General features: G+C 35.0%; 1 protein-coding gene across 1 annotated transcript; it reads right to left on the bottom strand.

Annotated features, from left to right (window-relative positions):
- Positions 1 to 1,182: 1,182 nt before the first annotated feature.
- On the bottom strand, positions 1,183 to 16,833 carry LOC131149432 (chitin elicitor receptor kinase 1-like). Its single transcript, XM_058099868.1, has 12 exons — positions 15,935 to 16,833; positions 14,827 to 14,863; positions 14,719 to 14,723; positions 14,430 to 14,591; positions 12,478 to 12,680; positions 6,121 to 6,210; positions 5,075 to 5,168; positions 4,840 to 4,991; positions 4,656 to 4,747; positions 2,204 to 2,342; positions 1,886 to 1,984; positions 1,183 to 1,717 (listed from the first exon to the last, which is right to left on the bottom strand). The coding sequence occupies exons 1-12, from the start codon at positions 16,557 to 16,559 to the stop codon at positions 1,553 to 1,555; spliced, it is 1,863 nt and encodes a 620-aa protein (XP_057955851.1). The 5' UTR covers positions 16,560 to 16,833; the 3' UTR covers positions 1,183 to 1,552.
- Between the last annotated feature and the right edge of the window lie 2,235 nt (positions 16,834 to 19,068).

Below are 19,068 nucleotides of genomic sequence, written 5' to 3'. Positions count from 1 at the left end.
TAGTTTTCCAAACCTTATTTAGCGAAAATTAGCTTTGTAAAATTTCTTAGTGCAATAAAAATAAAAATTCGATGCTTACACCTGCACACCCGTCACAAAAGAGTAATAGATTGATAAATAAAAAAAATAACTAATTAGCTTTAAATTTGATTGATCAATCAAACTTAATTGACTAATTAGTTTAAATTTAATTAATCAATGAAGTTTGATTGATCAATCAAACTTAATTGGACGTTCTACCTTTGGCCTATAAATAAAGCTTTGCAGAAGAATGGTGGGAAGAGAATTGGAGAAGAATTGGATACCAAAAAATAATGAGAAACGAGGCTGAGAAATTGAGATTGAGAGGCTTGAAAAATAAAGAGAAAGTTGAAAAACTGCGAGCGAAAAGGAGTTGGAAATTGGTGCATAGGGAGACTTTCAAATTACGATTTCAGAAGGCCAAAGAAATTGGGCAAGACAGGCTAAAGATCAGAGAAATTGAGAAGGGATTTTAGATAGAAACAACAAAAGCATAATGATACACAAATACAAGTGATAGATTATATTTATATAGGTATTATTTTAAAATTTTAAAATTATATTGTTTTAAAGAGACGTATAATTTTTTAAATTTTAAATTTTTTATCAAGATATTAATAAATAAAATAAATAAGTACTACTTTTTAAAAAAGAAATTAAGTCAACATCTAAAAAAATTAAAACAAATAAATTATATTGTTTAACGGGCGGCTAACAAATACCCGAAATTAATCAGAGGGGCTTCCGAGCACGATTTTATAGGTTATTTACTCATTTAGTAATGGGACAATCCGAACTCATTTAACCTTCATCCTAAAACTAGCACATCAACCAATTTTGTCACCTCTAAATACGAATTTAAGTGCACATACATGTAAAGATTGAATTAAATTAAACTTTATATTTAATTTTTACGTGATTTTTTATTCAATTGTTTCTCTATTACACTCCACGAATCAAAGTGAAATTAGTTTTAAGACTAGGCAAAATATTTACTTCACTAGCATATCTATGAACATATCTAGAATGCATCTCATGTTTCTGAAATTAGGCAAGGAGGTATGACATTCACAACACCAAAGACAGCATAGAGAATTTAAAATGAAAATAAGTACGCAATCTAATTTCATGTCTGGGAAATTATTTTCATGATTCAAATTCTTGACTTTTGAATTTGGATATAACACCCATTTCATTCAGTCGAGGCCCGGAAAAAAAATAATGTACACAATACAGAGAAAAATAAGAAAAAAAAAAATCACATACAGAAACCAAAGAAAAAAACGAACAAACAAAAAAGCCATGAAGCCGACAACTTATTCAAATTCCCAAAGCTCTCTCTCTCTCTCTCTCTCTCAGCAGAAAAAAAACAAACAAGAAAGAAAGAAAGAAAGAAAGAAATGGAGACTAGCATTCAACACATAAATTAACAAAAATGGCGTGCATCCTAAAACTTTTTGTTTGGTAAGGAGTAAAGGTACAATACAAACAAATACAACAACATGATGGCATTCTGTTCTTCGGCTGAATGCTACCTTCCGGACATTAGATTGAGAAGAGCCTGGTTTTCATACAATGGACCAACATCCCAATCTCCTGTTGAGGATGAAATAGTCATTAGCGCAACCACAACTGATCTCATACTTGGTCGTAGTTGAGGATTCTCTAGTGTGCATGCTTTTGCTAGCTCGGCCATCTGCAACCAAAACACCCACCCTAGCTTTAACTTTGGAAACCCGAAAAAGAACACAAAATTTTTTAAAAATAAAATAAAAAATAAAGAAGCAGAAAATGGGATATATATATATATATTGTATGCCGCAGCAGAAACTCAAGAAAATAGTCATCTCCCAACTGCATTCACCTTGTGGACTGAATCGATAGGGTAATTATCTCCGAGCCTGGCATCGACCAGTCTTCGCAGGTCCTCGCTGGGATCGGGCTTATTAAGAACATTCTCAAACTGCAATAACATCAGCACAACTCCAGGTTAGCAAATTCAAAGGATATCTGCAAAGCGCGGTTACCAGATGGCTAAGCCCCACATGAATGAGCAGCTCAGAACTGTAAAAAATAAAACTACATATTCACTTTTGGCATGCTCATTAAATTGGGCAAGTTTGAGCCCATCTTATAACCACTTTTGTAAAATTGGTAAAGGGATCAGGTAATAAAAATTAACCAAAGCAACAAGGCCCTTTGATTCGGTATTAGAACTCGCTGACTTGACTATCGCTTCCTTGGCAGAAATAAGTTCATAAAGGACGACGCCAAATGCATAGACATCAACTTTGGGAGAAACATCACCATATTGAGCATACCTGCACACATTTAAATAAAATGTTGATCCGTGTGTCATACCCATTTATACCTACATAAAATACAAATCATATAAATCATTGTATTGAAAAAATTACCCTGGACTTTTACTAAAATGTTTCACAATCGATTCCCCCCAACAAACTCAGCAGACATAGCACTAAGCAAAGGGATATCCTCAATCCGCTCTCTCTAATAAAATTGTCAAATGAGTATGTGTGCTAGAATTGACCCTAGAGCCTCCCTACTCCAACGGAAAGCTCACTCAAATACTGGCATAAAACCCAATCAGGATCACAGAAAGCAAACATGTAGAGAAACCCATCCAAAGCAAAGATCTAACACCATACTTAAGAGGGCCCATAAAGTAGAGCAATTAAAAAGCTCACACGACCATCAGCCAATACAGCACTCTTACCAGACGATACAAAAGGCAAACATAGACAAGGAGAAATATTTGGAACAATAGCAAAAAATCTGCCTCAGACAAAGCAAGTTAGGACTTGCACCACACTTCAAATGGCAAACACCAACATGAGTAGACCCTGAAAACAGCCGTCTCCTCACCTCTTCCATCTCCCTCCTTGATGAGAAAATGATCACTGCCAGTTATCTGCCCCAAGAACTGTGAAATGGTTAAAGTTGAAGGCTCTAGCGAATAAACCAAAAAAACCAAAAAAAAAAAAAGAAGGAAATTTACCAAGGTAATGGAAAAGAAAATGTGACCTATGACTCAGATGAAAGTCAAGTTAATCAGTCTAAACATATCAAAGGATTTGTTTATTATATCCAAGAAAAAAGGCCTCTCCAGTACATGAAGCCGACCACATACAAATTTGCACAAGTTTGGGACCTTGAACAGCTAATATTCCCCTCTAGAGTAAAGGTAACTGGTTTTACAGATCCCCTCAATAAATTCAAGATAAGAATATCATAAGACTGAAACACATTAAGCCTGACTTCATCAGGAATATGTTAATGAGCCATGTAAATTCACTGTTTCATTTACTGGTGATGAAGTTTCCATCATAGCTCACACATCTTCTCTCTTAAGATAAATAGGAAATGTCCTCAAAAGGAAAAATTATATAGGAGAAACATGTAACAGGGAGCATAAACATCAATCAAGTCTTTTAAGTACTGTCAAAATTAGAATCACATTTTTATAGCGTCAAATGATGAGCTAGTAAAAATCCGACTCGGAAAAATCGTTTGACGTTATAAAAATGTGATTCTAACTTTTCCAAGTCTCCATAAACCAGTCGTACTTCCAGACAAGGCAACAAAACTGTAGTGTCCCATGACACTAAAACTTCTTCCTAAATTCCATTCAGGGTGACATAAGACGTTCCCACATTTAAAAGCCAATGGTCCAATACACATATGATCCTAGAATTACACATCCAGTTTCATCAATAAATACCAATATAACTTCTGCTTCAAAACTCTTAAAACAGGTAGTATGGCAGCATTTTCAGTAGCAATTGCCACGTGAATCAAATTTATACACAGGATCAGCATCATGACAACATCCAAGGGTCATCTTTGGATTCTTAGGTAGTGCGGAAAGGAAGGAGCACGTAGGAATTCCAACCACTTCATAAGCCAAACATCTGGCCAAGAGAAGGTGAGCAGCAACTTGTATAGGTAGGCAAATTTATCAACCAAAAGCATTGATTTGATGAGATGCTGATGGAGGTTCGAACTCAGGCTCAAATTCTAATTTGGAGAACTGCGAAGTGTGGCCAGTACCAGAACAAAACTGTTCTCCATACTGTATTGCAAGTTCTGTTCTCAGATACTGTAGCAGTACAGTTCAGGAGTCGGGTTTATTTTTATTTCACTGATGTTTTATTTAGGGATAGATTGGGAATTTATTTTGAATTTTTCTGACTTATTTTATTTGGCATTTACCCAGGGTGAGGATAATTTTAATGACTAAGATGAACTGTTATTAAGGGTTAATCTAGTTTTAATGACTAAGATTAATTGTTATTAAGGGTTAAGCTAGTGAGAGTCCCATATAAACTTTGATTTTCTTTTTTTCTCAGTAATTAGAACGAAGTAGTATAATTTACATTGCTGCAAATTGATTAGTTCAAACAGTAGAAAGTGTGAGGCTTTCTTCTCCCTAGGAGTGATTCCTAGAACCTAATAGTGCCAGGCTAATTGTTATTTGACTCTTTAACATCTCAGATCCTCCACCACCCACCCCACGCCACCCCACCCCCAAAAACCACCACCAAATACCCCAAACCCACCTTTCCACTGAGTTTGATATTCTGTTCACATAAACATACAGAGAGTCATCTTACTCTGGTGGCATATATCCAAATGTACCCACAAGACGTGTAGGCAATGACATATTTCCAACTTCAGTCAGTTTGGTTAACCCAAAATCCGCAACCTGTGAAGTGAAAAAAAAGTGTTTTGAGCATGTTTTCAGCATAATAAAGCCAACAAGAATTTACATGGTCCAAAAAAAGGCACTGACATCACCTTTCCACGGAAGTTCTTGTCTATCAATATGTTTGCCGATTTGATATCACGATGGATATATACAGGGACAGTGTGCTCATGGATATATTCAAGACCTCTCGCTGAATCAAGGGCTATTTGCACCCTAGTAGCCCATGGTAGTGGGTCTCTCCCTGCAAACAGAAAAATATAATCGTCAACATTGTCCTAATGCATTTAACTGAAAAAGATCTTCCACATCTGCATGTAAAGTCACCTGACCGACGCAAATGTTGACTTAAGTTGCCATTCTCAATGAACTCGTAAACTAGGAAAAGAGAACTCTCAGTGCAATATCCAATTAAGCGAACCTGCATAGAATATGATATATTTGTTAGTAACCACTAACCACTTTACCTTAAAGCTTAAGCTGCTAGGTTGTGGGCCAACAATGTATATCAAGCTTTAAAAACACTCATGATGTCAAAATGATTAACAATTGTCCAAGTGTCAAAGTTGTGAAGGCAAATTAGAAAATACACTAATGCTGCGTTTTGGAACAAGGATTTCAGACCTTGATTTTGAACAAAATTCAATACAATTTTGTATTACATTTTGTCCAAATCCATACAAATTCAAATCCAAGACCTCTCCTAAACATAGGATTACTGTACAATGTCATACCAAGACGGCATAGTTATATCCTACCAATCAAAATACCTTCCTCCTGTATTAAAATTTTCAAAATATTCATCATATGGTATAAAAGCTGAAGCATATTACTATTTAAGTAAAAAAGAAAATCAGACTTCTCAATTATAAAAGCTATGAAGCTAAACCCTCAATACTTCAAAATGTTAACAAGCTCCTTAAGTTTCATGGGCTATATAATGTAGATCATCAAGTAAATAAGCTGGAAGCCTGCACAATCATGACTCTGGAACATACACATTTATGGTGTTTTAAACTGCATGTGCAGCAAAGGGCTCACTTACTTCCAAAACTAATCAAATCAATTTACTGAAAATTTTGAAGGTTTCCCATTCATGCCTGGCAATAAAGTCCAGAACATCATCCCACTCAGAGAGAGGGGGGCGGTTGCAGTAGACATTACAACCCACACAAGAGTCCAAGCAGCACACATAAGCCATGAAATTGAGTATATGTAATAAGTGTAGTTGTCAAGTTCATCAAATCCACAGGCACAATGCTGAATTATCAAAGAATTAATATTACCTTTACCTTGGATTGAAAAAAAAAAAAAGTTTCCATGTAACTACAACCATCAAAACAATACTATTATTGGGACTGAAAGTACGATACCAGGTTCAGGTGATGAACATGCGTTAAAACCTTTAACTCAGCAAGAAATTCCTTTGATGCTTGCATATCCATCTTCTTTATTGCAGCTCTCTGCATAAATACATGACCAAAGAAAATTCAGAGCTGCATATCCATCTACAAATGCCATTATAAAGCACAACATACAGTTCAATATCATTGTGTGCGTGTCAAAGGTGTATTTGTTTCTCTTCATTTTATTTGCAGATGACACAGTCTTGCTGATAGATCAAACTAGAAATGAAGTGGAATCTAAATTAGCATTGTGGAGAGAACTTTAGAATCTAAAGGTTTCAATATATGTAGAAGATAGTATACTTGAACTGCAATTTTGGAAGTTCTAGGAGGTTAAAAGGAAGAAAATAATAAACTGTAAGGGTCAAAAAATTCCTACAAGTGGTCAGTTTCATTACCTTCAACCTACTATTCAAGGAAAAGGAAAAACTAATGAAGATGTGATATGAGCACAAAAGCAAGGTAGGTGAAATAGAGACGTACTTCTACCATGTTACGTGAATATAAAATACCTCTAAATGTAAGGGGACATTTGGTTGGCAACATAAAAAAATATCCCATGGAATGACATTCCCAAGAATCTCACTCCTCGAATGAGATTCCAACGAATATTTTTATTTGGCTTGCATTGTAAGATTCCCAAGAATGTATACAAGATTTTAATGTCAATGTTTGGTTCAACATGAGAATTCTGGCAGGCATTTTGAGAAGATGACAACTATACCCTTAACAGTTGCGAACCAATATACTAGAAAATGCCGACACTTCTTGAAGCTTGAAGTGTTGGCATCAGGATATCTATACTAGAAAATGCCGACATTTCTTGAAGCTTGAAGTGTTGGCATCAGGATATCGACACCTGCATGACACGTATCTGACATGTGTCGGAAATTAAATAATTTATTTATATTTTTGGACACAGCTTAGACACTTTCCAACACTTTCTGACAAGGGACCCCCAGGACATTTCTTGCACTGACACGCTGTGTTTTGTTGCCCCCTTCAATTTTGTTAACGAAACAAACAACAACCAAAAAAAACAGAGACGAGAAGTTGAGATACCAAGAGTCTAGGGTATCTTTGACATTAGAGTGATTGAGCACCACCTGTCTTTTAAAGCACTCAGACCTCCCAGCAAATCTCACCCTCTAAAGCCATCGCCAATTTCCACTCTCCTTAAATCTTTTTTATTTTTTTATTACTTGATGAACCATGCCCATTGCCCACCATCAGCCATGTCCTTTGAATTGTTTTCTTCTTGTTGGATGGACCATTATACTATAATATGAATGTTTTTAATGATTATATATGTGGAATTTGTTAAAAAAAAAAATGTGTAATTGATAATTTTGCATAAATGGTGCTTATATTCCATTTTAAATCAAAATTACCACAATGTTTGTCAACCAAAAGGAAAACATGCCTAAGTATATATTTTTTGTATTAATTAATCAATGTATCCCTATCATGTCGTATCCTCATTTTTTTTCAAAATTGTCATATCGCCGTATCAGTATTGTGTCATATCCGTGTCCCATGTTGGTACGGGTGCTTCCTAGCCAATATATGAAGAATAATTATATTTTCAATACAAAACCTACTAAGAATATGTACTTAACTAAATCCATGTCCTAAAATTTCAACAATCATAAATTTAAAAATTCAACAATTGAATAACCAATTGACCAAAAATATTTAAGGGCAATATAGTGTCTAAATATTAGCCATTATATTAAATTATTACAATATAATAATAATAATAATAATAATAATAATAATACTTTCATTTTATTAATAATTTATTATTTTACTATAATATTGTGTGATGATATTATACTAGGGACATTACTGTCCACCCTGCCAAAATAGTGAAGGCAATTTGGTCCAAAAAAAGTAGGATTCCCATGGGAATGAGATTACCATGGAACTTACCCATGGGAAAGAGTGGGAATAGGTTGCCTATGTTTTGTGGAAATCCTTTCATTCTCAATAATATGAACATTCCTGCCACATCTCCCATGCCCAAACAAACGTGAGAACAAGATGTCATGGGCATCATATTAATTCCCAAGAATCTAGAAAGACGTAGCTACCAAACACCCCTAAAGGAAAATCTTATAGAATGACTGTAAGAGTAGCTATGTTATATCAGTTTAAATGTTGGGCAACTAAGACAATATATCCAAAAATGTAAATGTGCTTTAAAATGTGCAATATAACTCTAAAAGATAAAGTAAGCAATGAACACGTCCATAGTAAGCTTGGACTAGCACATTTAGAAGATAAGAGAAGGGCATTAAGATGTTTTGGGCATTCGCAATGTAAAAGTTAGCAAGAGTGATTCAATTGACATCAGATGTTATAAAGGAGCAGAGGTAGACCTAGAATAACTTGGACTGGCGTAATAAGAAAGGATGTTAACAGTACGCCAACTTAATGAAGATACTGCCTTAAATCATGCAGAATGGCAAAAGATGATTCGCATAGCTGACCTCAAATAATGGAACTATAGAGGCATGGTGGTTGCTGTAGTTTGTGTGTACTTCATAGTTTGCTTGCATTACATGCACATATCACTCAAGTAGAGAAAACATTCGAAAAAAGAAGATGGTGAAATCAGCCAACCAAAAGCACAATCGCTAAATGAATCACATTTAAGATCAGGCAGTACAAGTTTTGTTAAGCTATTTGCAAGAGTGATTCAATTGACATCAGATGTTATAGAGGAGCAGAGGTAGACCTAGAATAATTTGGACTGACATAATAAGAAAGGATGTTAACAGTACTCCAACTTTATGAAGATACTGCCTTAAATCATGCAGAATGGCAAAAGATGATTCACATAGCTGACCTCAAATAATGGAACTATAGAGGCATGGTAGTTGCTGTAGTTTGTGTGTACTATGTAATTTGCATTACATGTACATATCACTCAAGTAGAGAAAACATTCGAAAAAGGAAGATGGTGAAATCAGCCAACCAAAAGCACAATCGATCAATGAATCACATTTACGATCAGGCAGTAGAAGTTTTATTAAGCTATTTGCCCATTATTGACTAATTTACTAAATTTTGAATAGCAAAAAAATTCACTCACTGCCTTACTACTTGCCCTCTTTGATAGCTAACAGAAAAGCAAGACAGCTAAAAGAATTAATAATAGTTTTACTTTGCTAGGAAAATTATTGATAATTAATTAATTATTCCTCAAAAGGGTCTAGTGTGATATATTACCCACATTCCCCATCCAATTTAGGTGCTCAAGTGCATGGTAATTGAAAATATGCTCTTGCAAGAACCATATCAAAAAAGTTGTGTCCATCATCTAATAGAAATATTTCACGATTCGCATTCAATAGAAGGGGCTCTTGAAAGAGTAGGGGAGCATTATAAACAAGTAATGAATGTTCTAGAGAGAACCCGAAGAGTTAGGGAGCTCAAGCATCTGCTGGCTTGAAAGAATCCCCAATCTGGAGGATTTCAAAATTTAGGATTTCTGGGCGTGCACGTGTGTGCATGCATGAGAGAGAGCTTAAGTGCTTGAGTGCCAAAAGACTCCACTAAAGCATGGTTGTCAGCCTCAAAGGGTAGAAGAATACATGTGGGGATTGTCATCCTCACATGAGAAAATGTCACATCAAGTCTGAAACTATGAGAAAGAGATAAATTGTTGATTCAATGAGATGGCAGTCAAAATTGGAGAGAAGAAAAAAGGGGCATGTCTCACATGCGACACGTGGAAAATGCTTGAACAGGCTAGGAAAAGGGAGTCAAGACTCCCCTAATGAACCCTGATTTGAGCCCCCCAAGTCAAAACTCTATAAAACATCCTAGTAGACCCTGCTACGTGTCTCCATGACCAATACTGGGCAAGTTTGCAACCCAATCTCCTTTAAGGGTGCAAATATAAGATAGTTAACCATTAGCTTACAATTGTGCACATGAAAGTTCAATATGGGTCAATTTCACAATCAAGGGCAAAATTTATGCATTTTTAGGAAGTCCTTTAGATACACTGAGAAAGTTCCAGTGTACAAAGTAAGAGATTCAGCAGTAGCACAGTAGCCTAAATTCCTAAAAAGAAAGAACATTAATATTCCTAAAAACAATAATGGAGAAGAGCAAAAAATAATAATAATAATAATATATCAGGAAAGGTATACAAGGTGTTAGGAAAGAAAAAGAGAGATGTATATGTCATTCTCTCGAAGCACTCAACCCCAAGCTGAAGCCCCCAAGTGGAGACTGAACTCTAATCCATTAAATCCTCCCTAGATTTCTCACTAGGGTCATCTTCTCCTAAAAATGCCTGTTTGTTTGCAGTTAGTAGCCTCTAAATATATGCTGAACTCTTAACAATTTAAAACCTAGTAAACCGGCCTTGTTTGGTAAATTTTTTAATTGGTTTTGAATTACTTATGAGATAAATATCTTCCTATTGTTAATTCACTAAGAGGTCAATTTAAAATCTCCATTGGCCATTTTTGTCCCTTCAAAAATGCAAAATCCACATTTTCCACATCTACGACAACACACCTCTTCTTATCTCTCAGGTCCTCTCTCTCACATACCAAAGGTTAGTTATCCAACAACTAAAATAGTTCAGCATTCAAATTTAGAGACTGGTAAAGTAATATTTAGAACTCAGTTCACATATTTAGAGAATTTGTCAAGCTTAAGATCGTTGTCAAAACTATAGATATTGGGCATCTCCACCCACTTAACCAAAACTTCTTGGCATTACCAATCTTTCCACTAAAGAGCTTGAATTTGGGACAGGCATAGACCTTAGAACAAGTCTTGGAAGCAACCAGGGCTGTAGAAGGAAAATTTAAATTCAACTCTGCTTCTTATCTTAAACCTTGTCCAATTCCTCCTCAATGATGTAAGGGCAGCTAGATGTGATAAGAGTTGAAGTTACAGAACTAAGGCTTAAAGGAGCTTGCAAATTAGAACCCCTATGCTAAACTTGTGGTGAAGCATGGAAAATGAAGGTGGCATGGTAGGAACCACTGCGCTAGGAGGTGCTTATGCAACCACTGCAGGGTTCAAGGTAGAAGAATTTCCTAGGGTTGGCAGCTTGGAATTAGGAGGAAGAGTCAAGTCATTGTTCCCACTTGGAGATTGGTCAGATTGAGGGGCCAAGATAGTCCCTTGAGATTGTGAAATAGAGGCGGATCCCGGAATCAGCTGACTTATGGTAGTCACCACATGATTAATCATTCAGTGTTCTCATGAAGAACAACAAAAACCTTCTATTGTGAGGATTGGAGCAACTGCATCATTTGAGGCATGTAAAAAAGGAAGTCTTGAGGCTGTTGGTGCCTGATAGGATGATCATTGGAGTCCATCTATTATCAGTGTCTTGGTTAGGGTGAGTATTTGAAGCTGTGGAGTCACCAAAATGTAGAGGGGGTTCATCAAAAGGGAGGAAAGCATTTGTTGTCCACAAGTAATAAATGTTCTAGAAAGAACTAGAGAGAAGTACACAATCCCTAGGAAGCCAAAGTGTCAGGGACAGCAGCTGAGAGGATTCTAATGGCTAGAGGAAATCCCTAAACTAAAGAGACTTGTGTGTGTGTGTGTGTGTGTGTGTTTGTGTGGAGAGAGAGAGAGAGACTCGATAGCCTAAGTGGCAGAGAACCCCCACTAATGTTTGGCTTGGATGCATACAGGGGAAAGGCAAGCTTGTGTGGGTTGTCATCCTTGGATGAGAGAATACCATGTCAAATCACAACCAATGAGAGAGAAAATATTGTCTTAATGGAGTGGTTACACATGGTCAGGACAAGAGAAAGGGAAAAAATAAAATAAAACATCACAAACGACACACAGCAGATTCTTAGCAAGCTAAGAAAAGGCTCAAGGTGTCAAGACTCCTAAATGAGACCCCTAATTGGCACCCACCAAGCCAAAACTCTCTAGAGGCATCCGAGGGTCAGAATTGTTAAGGGGAACCCACAACATGTCTCCGCAACCCAGGCCATCAGTCTACCCTAATATAAGGGTGCAAAAATAAGATAACTAATAATTAGTTCAGAATTATGTGCGTGCAAGTTTAATGTGCGCCAATTTCATAATCTAGGGAAATGTGCTAACTTTACATATTTTTTTAAAATTTCAACCTTCGTAAACACTGCACAATGCCATGTAGGGGAATAATATTTTTATTGTAAGTATGTATGGATCTAGTGATGTAAATAATTCAGCCAAAGTATACAACTTAATATTAAACTAATATATAAATCTACACAAACATTGCATCCAAAACTTTCTTTCACAATCCTTCATTTTATGATAATGATAGCATTTGTGGCTACAAACCTCTCCTCTCAGCTCTGCATAATAAACAACACCAAATCCACCTTCACCAATCTTATTAGCCATACTGAAGTCATTAGTAGCTTTTGCAAGTTCTTCATATGAGAACTCCACCGATTTGTCAACAGTTATCCCTGCAAGGCCTGGAGAAGCACCACTACGAAGAGCAGTTGATTCTGTAACTTTATCCGATGTACTTCCCAGAGCTAAATCAATAAGGGAGGAAAATAAAATGAGGGGGAACCATATAAAAATGCTTTTTGGTTTCTTTCTTTAAGGAAATTGAGAAGAACTAAAAGTAGTGATGATTAGTGGGCGAAAGAATACACAACAAGAGAGTTCAAAATAAAATGGACTTGGCAGTCACAATAGTCCATAAGAACATAACCCTTCGGCATTTGCCAAGTTTGATATAAGAAATTGCATTTCATTGGCTCACTGCTCCACACAGGAAAACATCCTACTCACTTAAAAGAGTAAAATCATCACAAAATGCACCCACAAAAAGAGACAAACAAAGTTCAAATATCATGTTATCTTAAATATGAAAAAAAATGAAATTAAACATGAATTTTAAGCAGTTGCACACTTATTTAGAATAAAGTTATAAACATGAGCGTTAAGCTATGGAAACAGGTGCACTGGGAGTCTAAGATCAAACAGTGCAAAAGATTTACCAGGTTGCCTAAGCTTATTCACTTGTTCTTTCACCTTGAGGTAAAACAATTTTAAGGCTATATTTGATTTGTGGGTATTAGGATCAAGAATACAATTTCTTATTATTAGGAAAGATTGCTACTCTCCTATTTGGTTATGCCAGGAGTGGGAATGGTCTCCTGGGGAATGCTCTAATCATGCTGCTATTATAGGAACATGGCAACATACCTATACATAAATATACATTATATATACATTTTTATATATATTATAAAAGTGGAGGGTCATGGTGCATAGTGGTCATTCAGGAATAACAAAAGGGCTACACTTTTCTACGATAAAAAAAAAAAAAAACATTTTGAATTGTTGTGAATATTATTCATGTTGAATGATTACAAAAGAGATTATCATTTTTTTGATTTGTTTTGATACCCTTAGGCCTGAATTGGGGGAATCAATGTTTTAAAAGGCAAAGGTGTAAGGCGAGGCATTTTAATCCTTATGAGGCAATGCATAAGCCTTAAGGTGTTGGGACGTAAGCCTTTTGAGAATTTTTTTTTAAGATAAAAATATGTAAATAAATTATATATTTTAAGAATAAGAAAAATTAAGAAAATCACAAATATAACATAAAAAATAAAAATTATATATACTTTTCAGACTACTTGTTGGTCATTTAAAAATTGCTAACTTGAATATATGACATAAATAATGACAAGAGATAGCTATATTATTACAAAGTTCAAACTATTTTTATGATCTAAGATATAACTCTCAATTATTTTGGAACAAATGAGGTTCAAGAGTTTTAGAAATTAACACATATTATGACATTCCTTTTATACAAACCTGTAGTTAAATTTTTTTAACCAATTCTTACTTGAGAATCACAAACCCAAAATGCATAAGCCTTAACTAAAAAGGTGCAAAAGGCATGCCTTTTGTAAAAATGTGTAAGCCTCGGCATGTAAGGCATTAGCCTTATTAGAATTTGGTATTTTAGATTGAGCCTCAAGGCATTTTCGGCACATCATGCCTTGAGGCAGGCCTCGATTGTGCCTTTTATAACATTAGGGGGAATAAAAATGTTTTCATATACCCCTTTTGAACAAGTTTTCAAAATCAAAGAATGTCTCCTTTCCATAGAACTAATTCCCAGGAAAATAGAGACCCAATCCCAACCTATGTTACCAGAAAAACAAATGCAAGCTAAAGAAATATCCATGGATCCCGCTTTCAGTCCTAAGCATTCACACAAATAAACAAATAAAAGAGGGAAGTAGGGATAGATTAGAGACCACGCCCAGCTTGATTAGAATGATCTTCAGTTGGTGTTAAGAGCAACATTGCTTCCTTCACCCTCTTCTTTCTGTAAATTCCAATATATAGACAAATGGCCAATAAGATCACCACAATTACTACTGCTACAGATATGCCAGCAATGACACCGCCTGATATTCCTGCTTATGACAAGAAAAACATGAGCTCAAAGCTGCAACAAAACTCCTTATTATCATCTCACATTTGCATCCAACTATGAAAGTCAGACAAATCATCATTAAACAACATGCAGAGAAGCCCACCCACCAGTGCTGCAAAATGGAAAGTTATAAATATACAAATGTTAAAAAATTTGTCGGACTTCTAAGATTAAATATAAATTCAGTCTTGTGAGAATAAAAAAATAGAAGTTACCTTGACTTCACAAGAGGCAGATAGTTCCCATCTTTATCTGCAGACAAATGAGATGACTTTGGTGAGGCAATTCCTCTCAGCTTAGAGCATGACCACAACCCATTTATAATATTATATTCAATAGTATCAGAGATTTTTAACAATCAAAAAAGGTGGGGGGGGGGGGGGGATCTTAATGAGCTACAATCAAACAAAAAGATACGTAAATTATGCATATCACCAGAAGGGGTAGTTGGCCACAAGATCAAACCAAGAGTTAATATTTCCATAATATTTGAACAAGTTAGTTTTGCCATATCAAATTGAGTCAGCACCAAAATTCCCAAGAAATAATAAAAATACTAATAAATGATACCATATATTAGTAATTACGCACTTAATATGATGTGAGACAACATCATTCGCTGATATTATAGAACGACCTTACTTCAATCTATGATGAAAGAAACATATGAACACGTCTAAGATGCCGCATACAAATTGAGCATGTCTCAAATATCATGCAAAGAAAAAGGGTGATCATTTCAAGGCATGCCTCAAGTCAACACCCACAAAATACAATCACAGAGGCTAGCCCTGAACAGTTTGACATAACCTCACAAAATTTGCATAGTAGTTGTCGTTGTCAAACTATTAACATAATAAACCACATGAATAACTAAATTTATGCACTGTGTGAAACACTCTTCTCTCAAACCTCAACATGAAATTAAAACCTCAATAGAAATAATGAGAGATTTATATTAGCCTTGCATTTGGGAGCATGGGATTCAAAACTTGGATTTGGAATTGTACAGATTTGATAAAATAATAGTACAAAAGTGTATTGAATTTCTTCCAAATCCACACAAATCCAAATCCAATCCCCAAAACCCATGCCCCCAAACACTACCAGCTCCATGAAATTAGTGGCCATGGCAATTTTCTGATCAATCCAGCAGAAATGGTTACCTCAATCGATTTTCACAAAATTCTGCAATTAATAGCATGCAATTCCACAATCCATGTTTTTTTCAACACACGAATTCCTTGAATTGATATACATTCAAATTACTAAAACACGTTTAATTCTATACAGTAGGCAACTTCCAATAAAAAAGGGCATCACCTTCGGCAGGAATATATACCAAGCCACTCCCAGAGCTAAAATTCGAGTTGGGGTTGTACCTCTGCAGCAAATCTGCAGCAAGGCTAAACTCACTCGCTATCGAATCCAAAGTCTCCCCAGGCCGAAGTGGGTATGTCACAAACAACCCATAACTGTCCGAAATCGAACTATTCCCGCACGAACAATTCACCGTCACATTAAGCTGTGCGCCGTCGGGTATTCGAGTGGGACTATAGCTGTTGAACCTCTGCAGCCATGCAGCGGTTGTAAGATTCGAATAGTATCGCTCTGCAACCCTGTCGTACGTATCGCCCTGTCCGACAGTGTACAAAAACTGACCACCCAGAAGTTCGCCGTCGATGCAGCCACAAGAGAAGGGAACATTCACCCTGATACCTTGTTGAACACTGTCTTTATTGGCTACTTGCGGGTTGTAGCTGAGAATATCAGTATCGTTAGAAGAGAGCACTTGAGCAATGAATGAGATGTTTGATCCTTCCCACACATAGTACGAAGCCAATGCAAGATCACAGCCCTTTGTACAGCTTGATTCAACTCCAACAGAGAAAGAGACCAATATCATAAAGCCTAACCGTAAACCCAGCCCCAGTACCTCCTTCATCATGCCAAAAACCCTAATAAAAACCCAGGCGATCAAAATCGAGATGTGGGTTTTGGTTGTTATTGAATAATAGAAATTTGAAAGCGTGAAGGGAGTCGCAGAGAGGTCGAACTTGCAGATATGATTTTGTTGATGTTCCGACCAATGGATGGTTCGCAGTGATTACGGATTCGACAACTATCGGTCTATCTTTGCTGGGCAATGACGTGGTCGACCGTCTGATGAATGAAAAATGATTCGAGGAAAAATCCACCATTTTCAAGCTGGATTCGTTGGCTGAAACAGTGTTCTGACCTATGATTGTCGCCTTTTGACTCTCAAGCAGAGCAGACAAACCAGTAAAAGACGGAAGAGGTCGCCAGTCTGCTTACGCGTGTAATAAAAGTTCAAACAGCAGTTTAAATTTTATATATGTAGACTTAGACTTCATTAATGTAATAGTTAGGAGAGAATTCTTTATTTTTTAAAATTTTTAAAAAATTATTGCAAAATAATAATAAAGAATTAAAAATTATACAAATAGTTTAGGTTAATTATGGATGGTTATATGGATAATTCGGGATAATTATAAACAGTTATAGAAATAAATTAACGAAAATAAATTCATATAGCCAGACTCCACCTAATGAAACCTAAGACTTGATTTTGTTGTTGTTGTTGTTGTTGTTGTGTAATTATAAGGATTTTCAAGGCTAATCGTGAATAGTTAAAGGGATGTTTTGAAATAATTATTTGTAATTATAAGTAGAAATTTGATTTTTTTTTTTTAAAAAAGGACAATAAAGCAGGAATTCCCTTTATTATATCACAGATTCAAATGGAATCAAGTTTCATCTTTAACCACGCCCAAGATTTAAAAAAAAAAAAATTCTTAGACACCTCACTTAGGTTACATCCATATATCTTACTTTAGTTTGATTTGCGAGATGCATATTTATAAGAAAATATTAGTTTTAATAAATTAGTTGCAATAAGTTATATAAGAAATTATATGGTTATTATAAGGCAAATAATGATATGAAACTCTTTTATGGTTTATAATAAGAAATAGATAAAAATAACTATTCCCAAATTTCAGCATAAAAATGTCTATTTTTTATTTGAATAATTAGGAATATACAAGAAATAACTATTCCTTCCATTTCCAAAATTTAAACTATATTTCATTTTATTCAAAGGGATAGCTATTTAGTTGAATCAAATTTCAAGAATTACCCAGGTGTCTTTTGAGATTTGCTAAAAAAAAAATACGAATTTCATCTTTTATAACTTTTATTTTTGCATCAAGACGAACCTTTTGGAAAGTATAGATGTCATGATGGTTTGCGTGATTTCTTAAATGTCATTGAAACTTTTTTTGTCAAATCTTGGACGGATATAAACATTTTTTTTTCTTAATCGATGTTTGGAGAGATCTTACATTTGAATTTGTATTGGATCTGGATAAGACGTAATATGAAATTATATTGAAATTTGTCTAAATTCACCAAAATCCAATTCTAAGATCCGAAATCTTTACTTTCAAGCACAACAAAAGAATAACTTAGAAGTAAAGCTCACTTATGTATTTAAGAAAGTATTAAATTGTATATGTTGCTCACATGTTTGGGCAACAATTAATATTAAACTACTTCTAAAAAGTTAAAGGTAAAATCACAATAGTTTTTAAAGTGACAAATATTAAAATTTCAATGCCACCCTTCATTATAAATTCATGATTTTAGTAATTTCACATATGTCCCAAAAATTAAAATTGAAGCACACCCATTCACATTCATTTGATTAATGAGTAATGTCTTCCTAGCCTTTAACAATTCCCAAATAAATCTCTTTTAAACTTCTCTCTTACCCTGCGAACCTTTTTGGTTTCTCTATAACCTTCAATTTTCCATTTAAAACTTTTCCCTTTTTATTTCTCAACTTACACGTATGACTATATGTTGGTCTCACAAGACTTAAAATCTTGTTTTGATGATAACAAAGTAAAGGAACTTAACATATTTGGTTAAGTGATAATTCAAAACTCAAGTGTTCAAGAACAAGTGCTTGACAAAGTCTTTTAAAAGCTCGAACTTAATGCTACAAAATCTTATTAAGCTAAGGACTATTGAAGCTTAAAGTCAAACATGAAGGAAATCAAAACAAATATGTGAAGATACTGAGAGCAAAACAAATACATGAAGACTTAGCGCTTAGAAAGTTATAATCTTTTAAGAAGTCTCATAAGTATTTCAAACAATTTCAATATGGATGCATGAACCTCTTAGGTTAATTAGTTGAACCTAGATACCTTTTAAAATACTTGGAAAATATTTTTATAAAGTCAAAAGTTATTTCAAAAAGGTTAAAATTATTTTTGGAATGAAAAGCACCAAAACAGGATTCTCCAAACTCCCTTCTTTTTTCTATATCTGCATTGATATGCAATTTTCTCCATTAATGGTTTCCTATCTTCAAAACAGTTCAACATGAAAGTTGTAGGATTTTTTCTTAACTTTCTTTTGATACCAAG

The sequence above is a fragment of the Malania oleifera genome, chromosome 2, assembly GCF_029873635.1.
Source record: "Malania oleifera isolate guangnan ecotype guangnan chromosome 2, ASM2987363v1, whole genome shotgun sequence".
In the NCBI taxonomy this organism is placed as follows: domain Eukaryota; kingdom Viridiplantae; phylum Streptophyta; class Magnoliopsida; order Santalales; family Ximeniaceae; genus Malania; species Malania oleifera.
Note: the sequence above shows the minus strand (reverse complement) of the source record. Positions and strands in the feature narration are given on the sequence as shown.

Bases quoted from the DNA above. Each gene is read 5' to 3' on its own strand.
- LOC131149432 (XM_058099868.1), bottom strand. From the start codon at position 16,559: ATGATGAAGGAGGTACTGGGGCTGGGTTTACGGTTAGGCTTTATGATA. The intron at 6,211-12,477 runs GTTTGTAGCCAC...GTATTTATGCAG, and splicing joins ATGCAGAGCTGAGAGGAGAG to AGAGCTGCAATAAAGAAGAT. The intron at 4,992-5,074 runs GTGACTTTACAT...TTCTGTTTGCAG, and splicing joins TCAACATTTGCGTCGGTCAG to GGAGAGACCCACTACCATGG.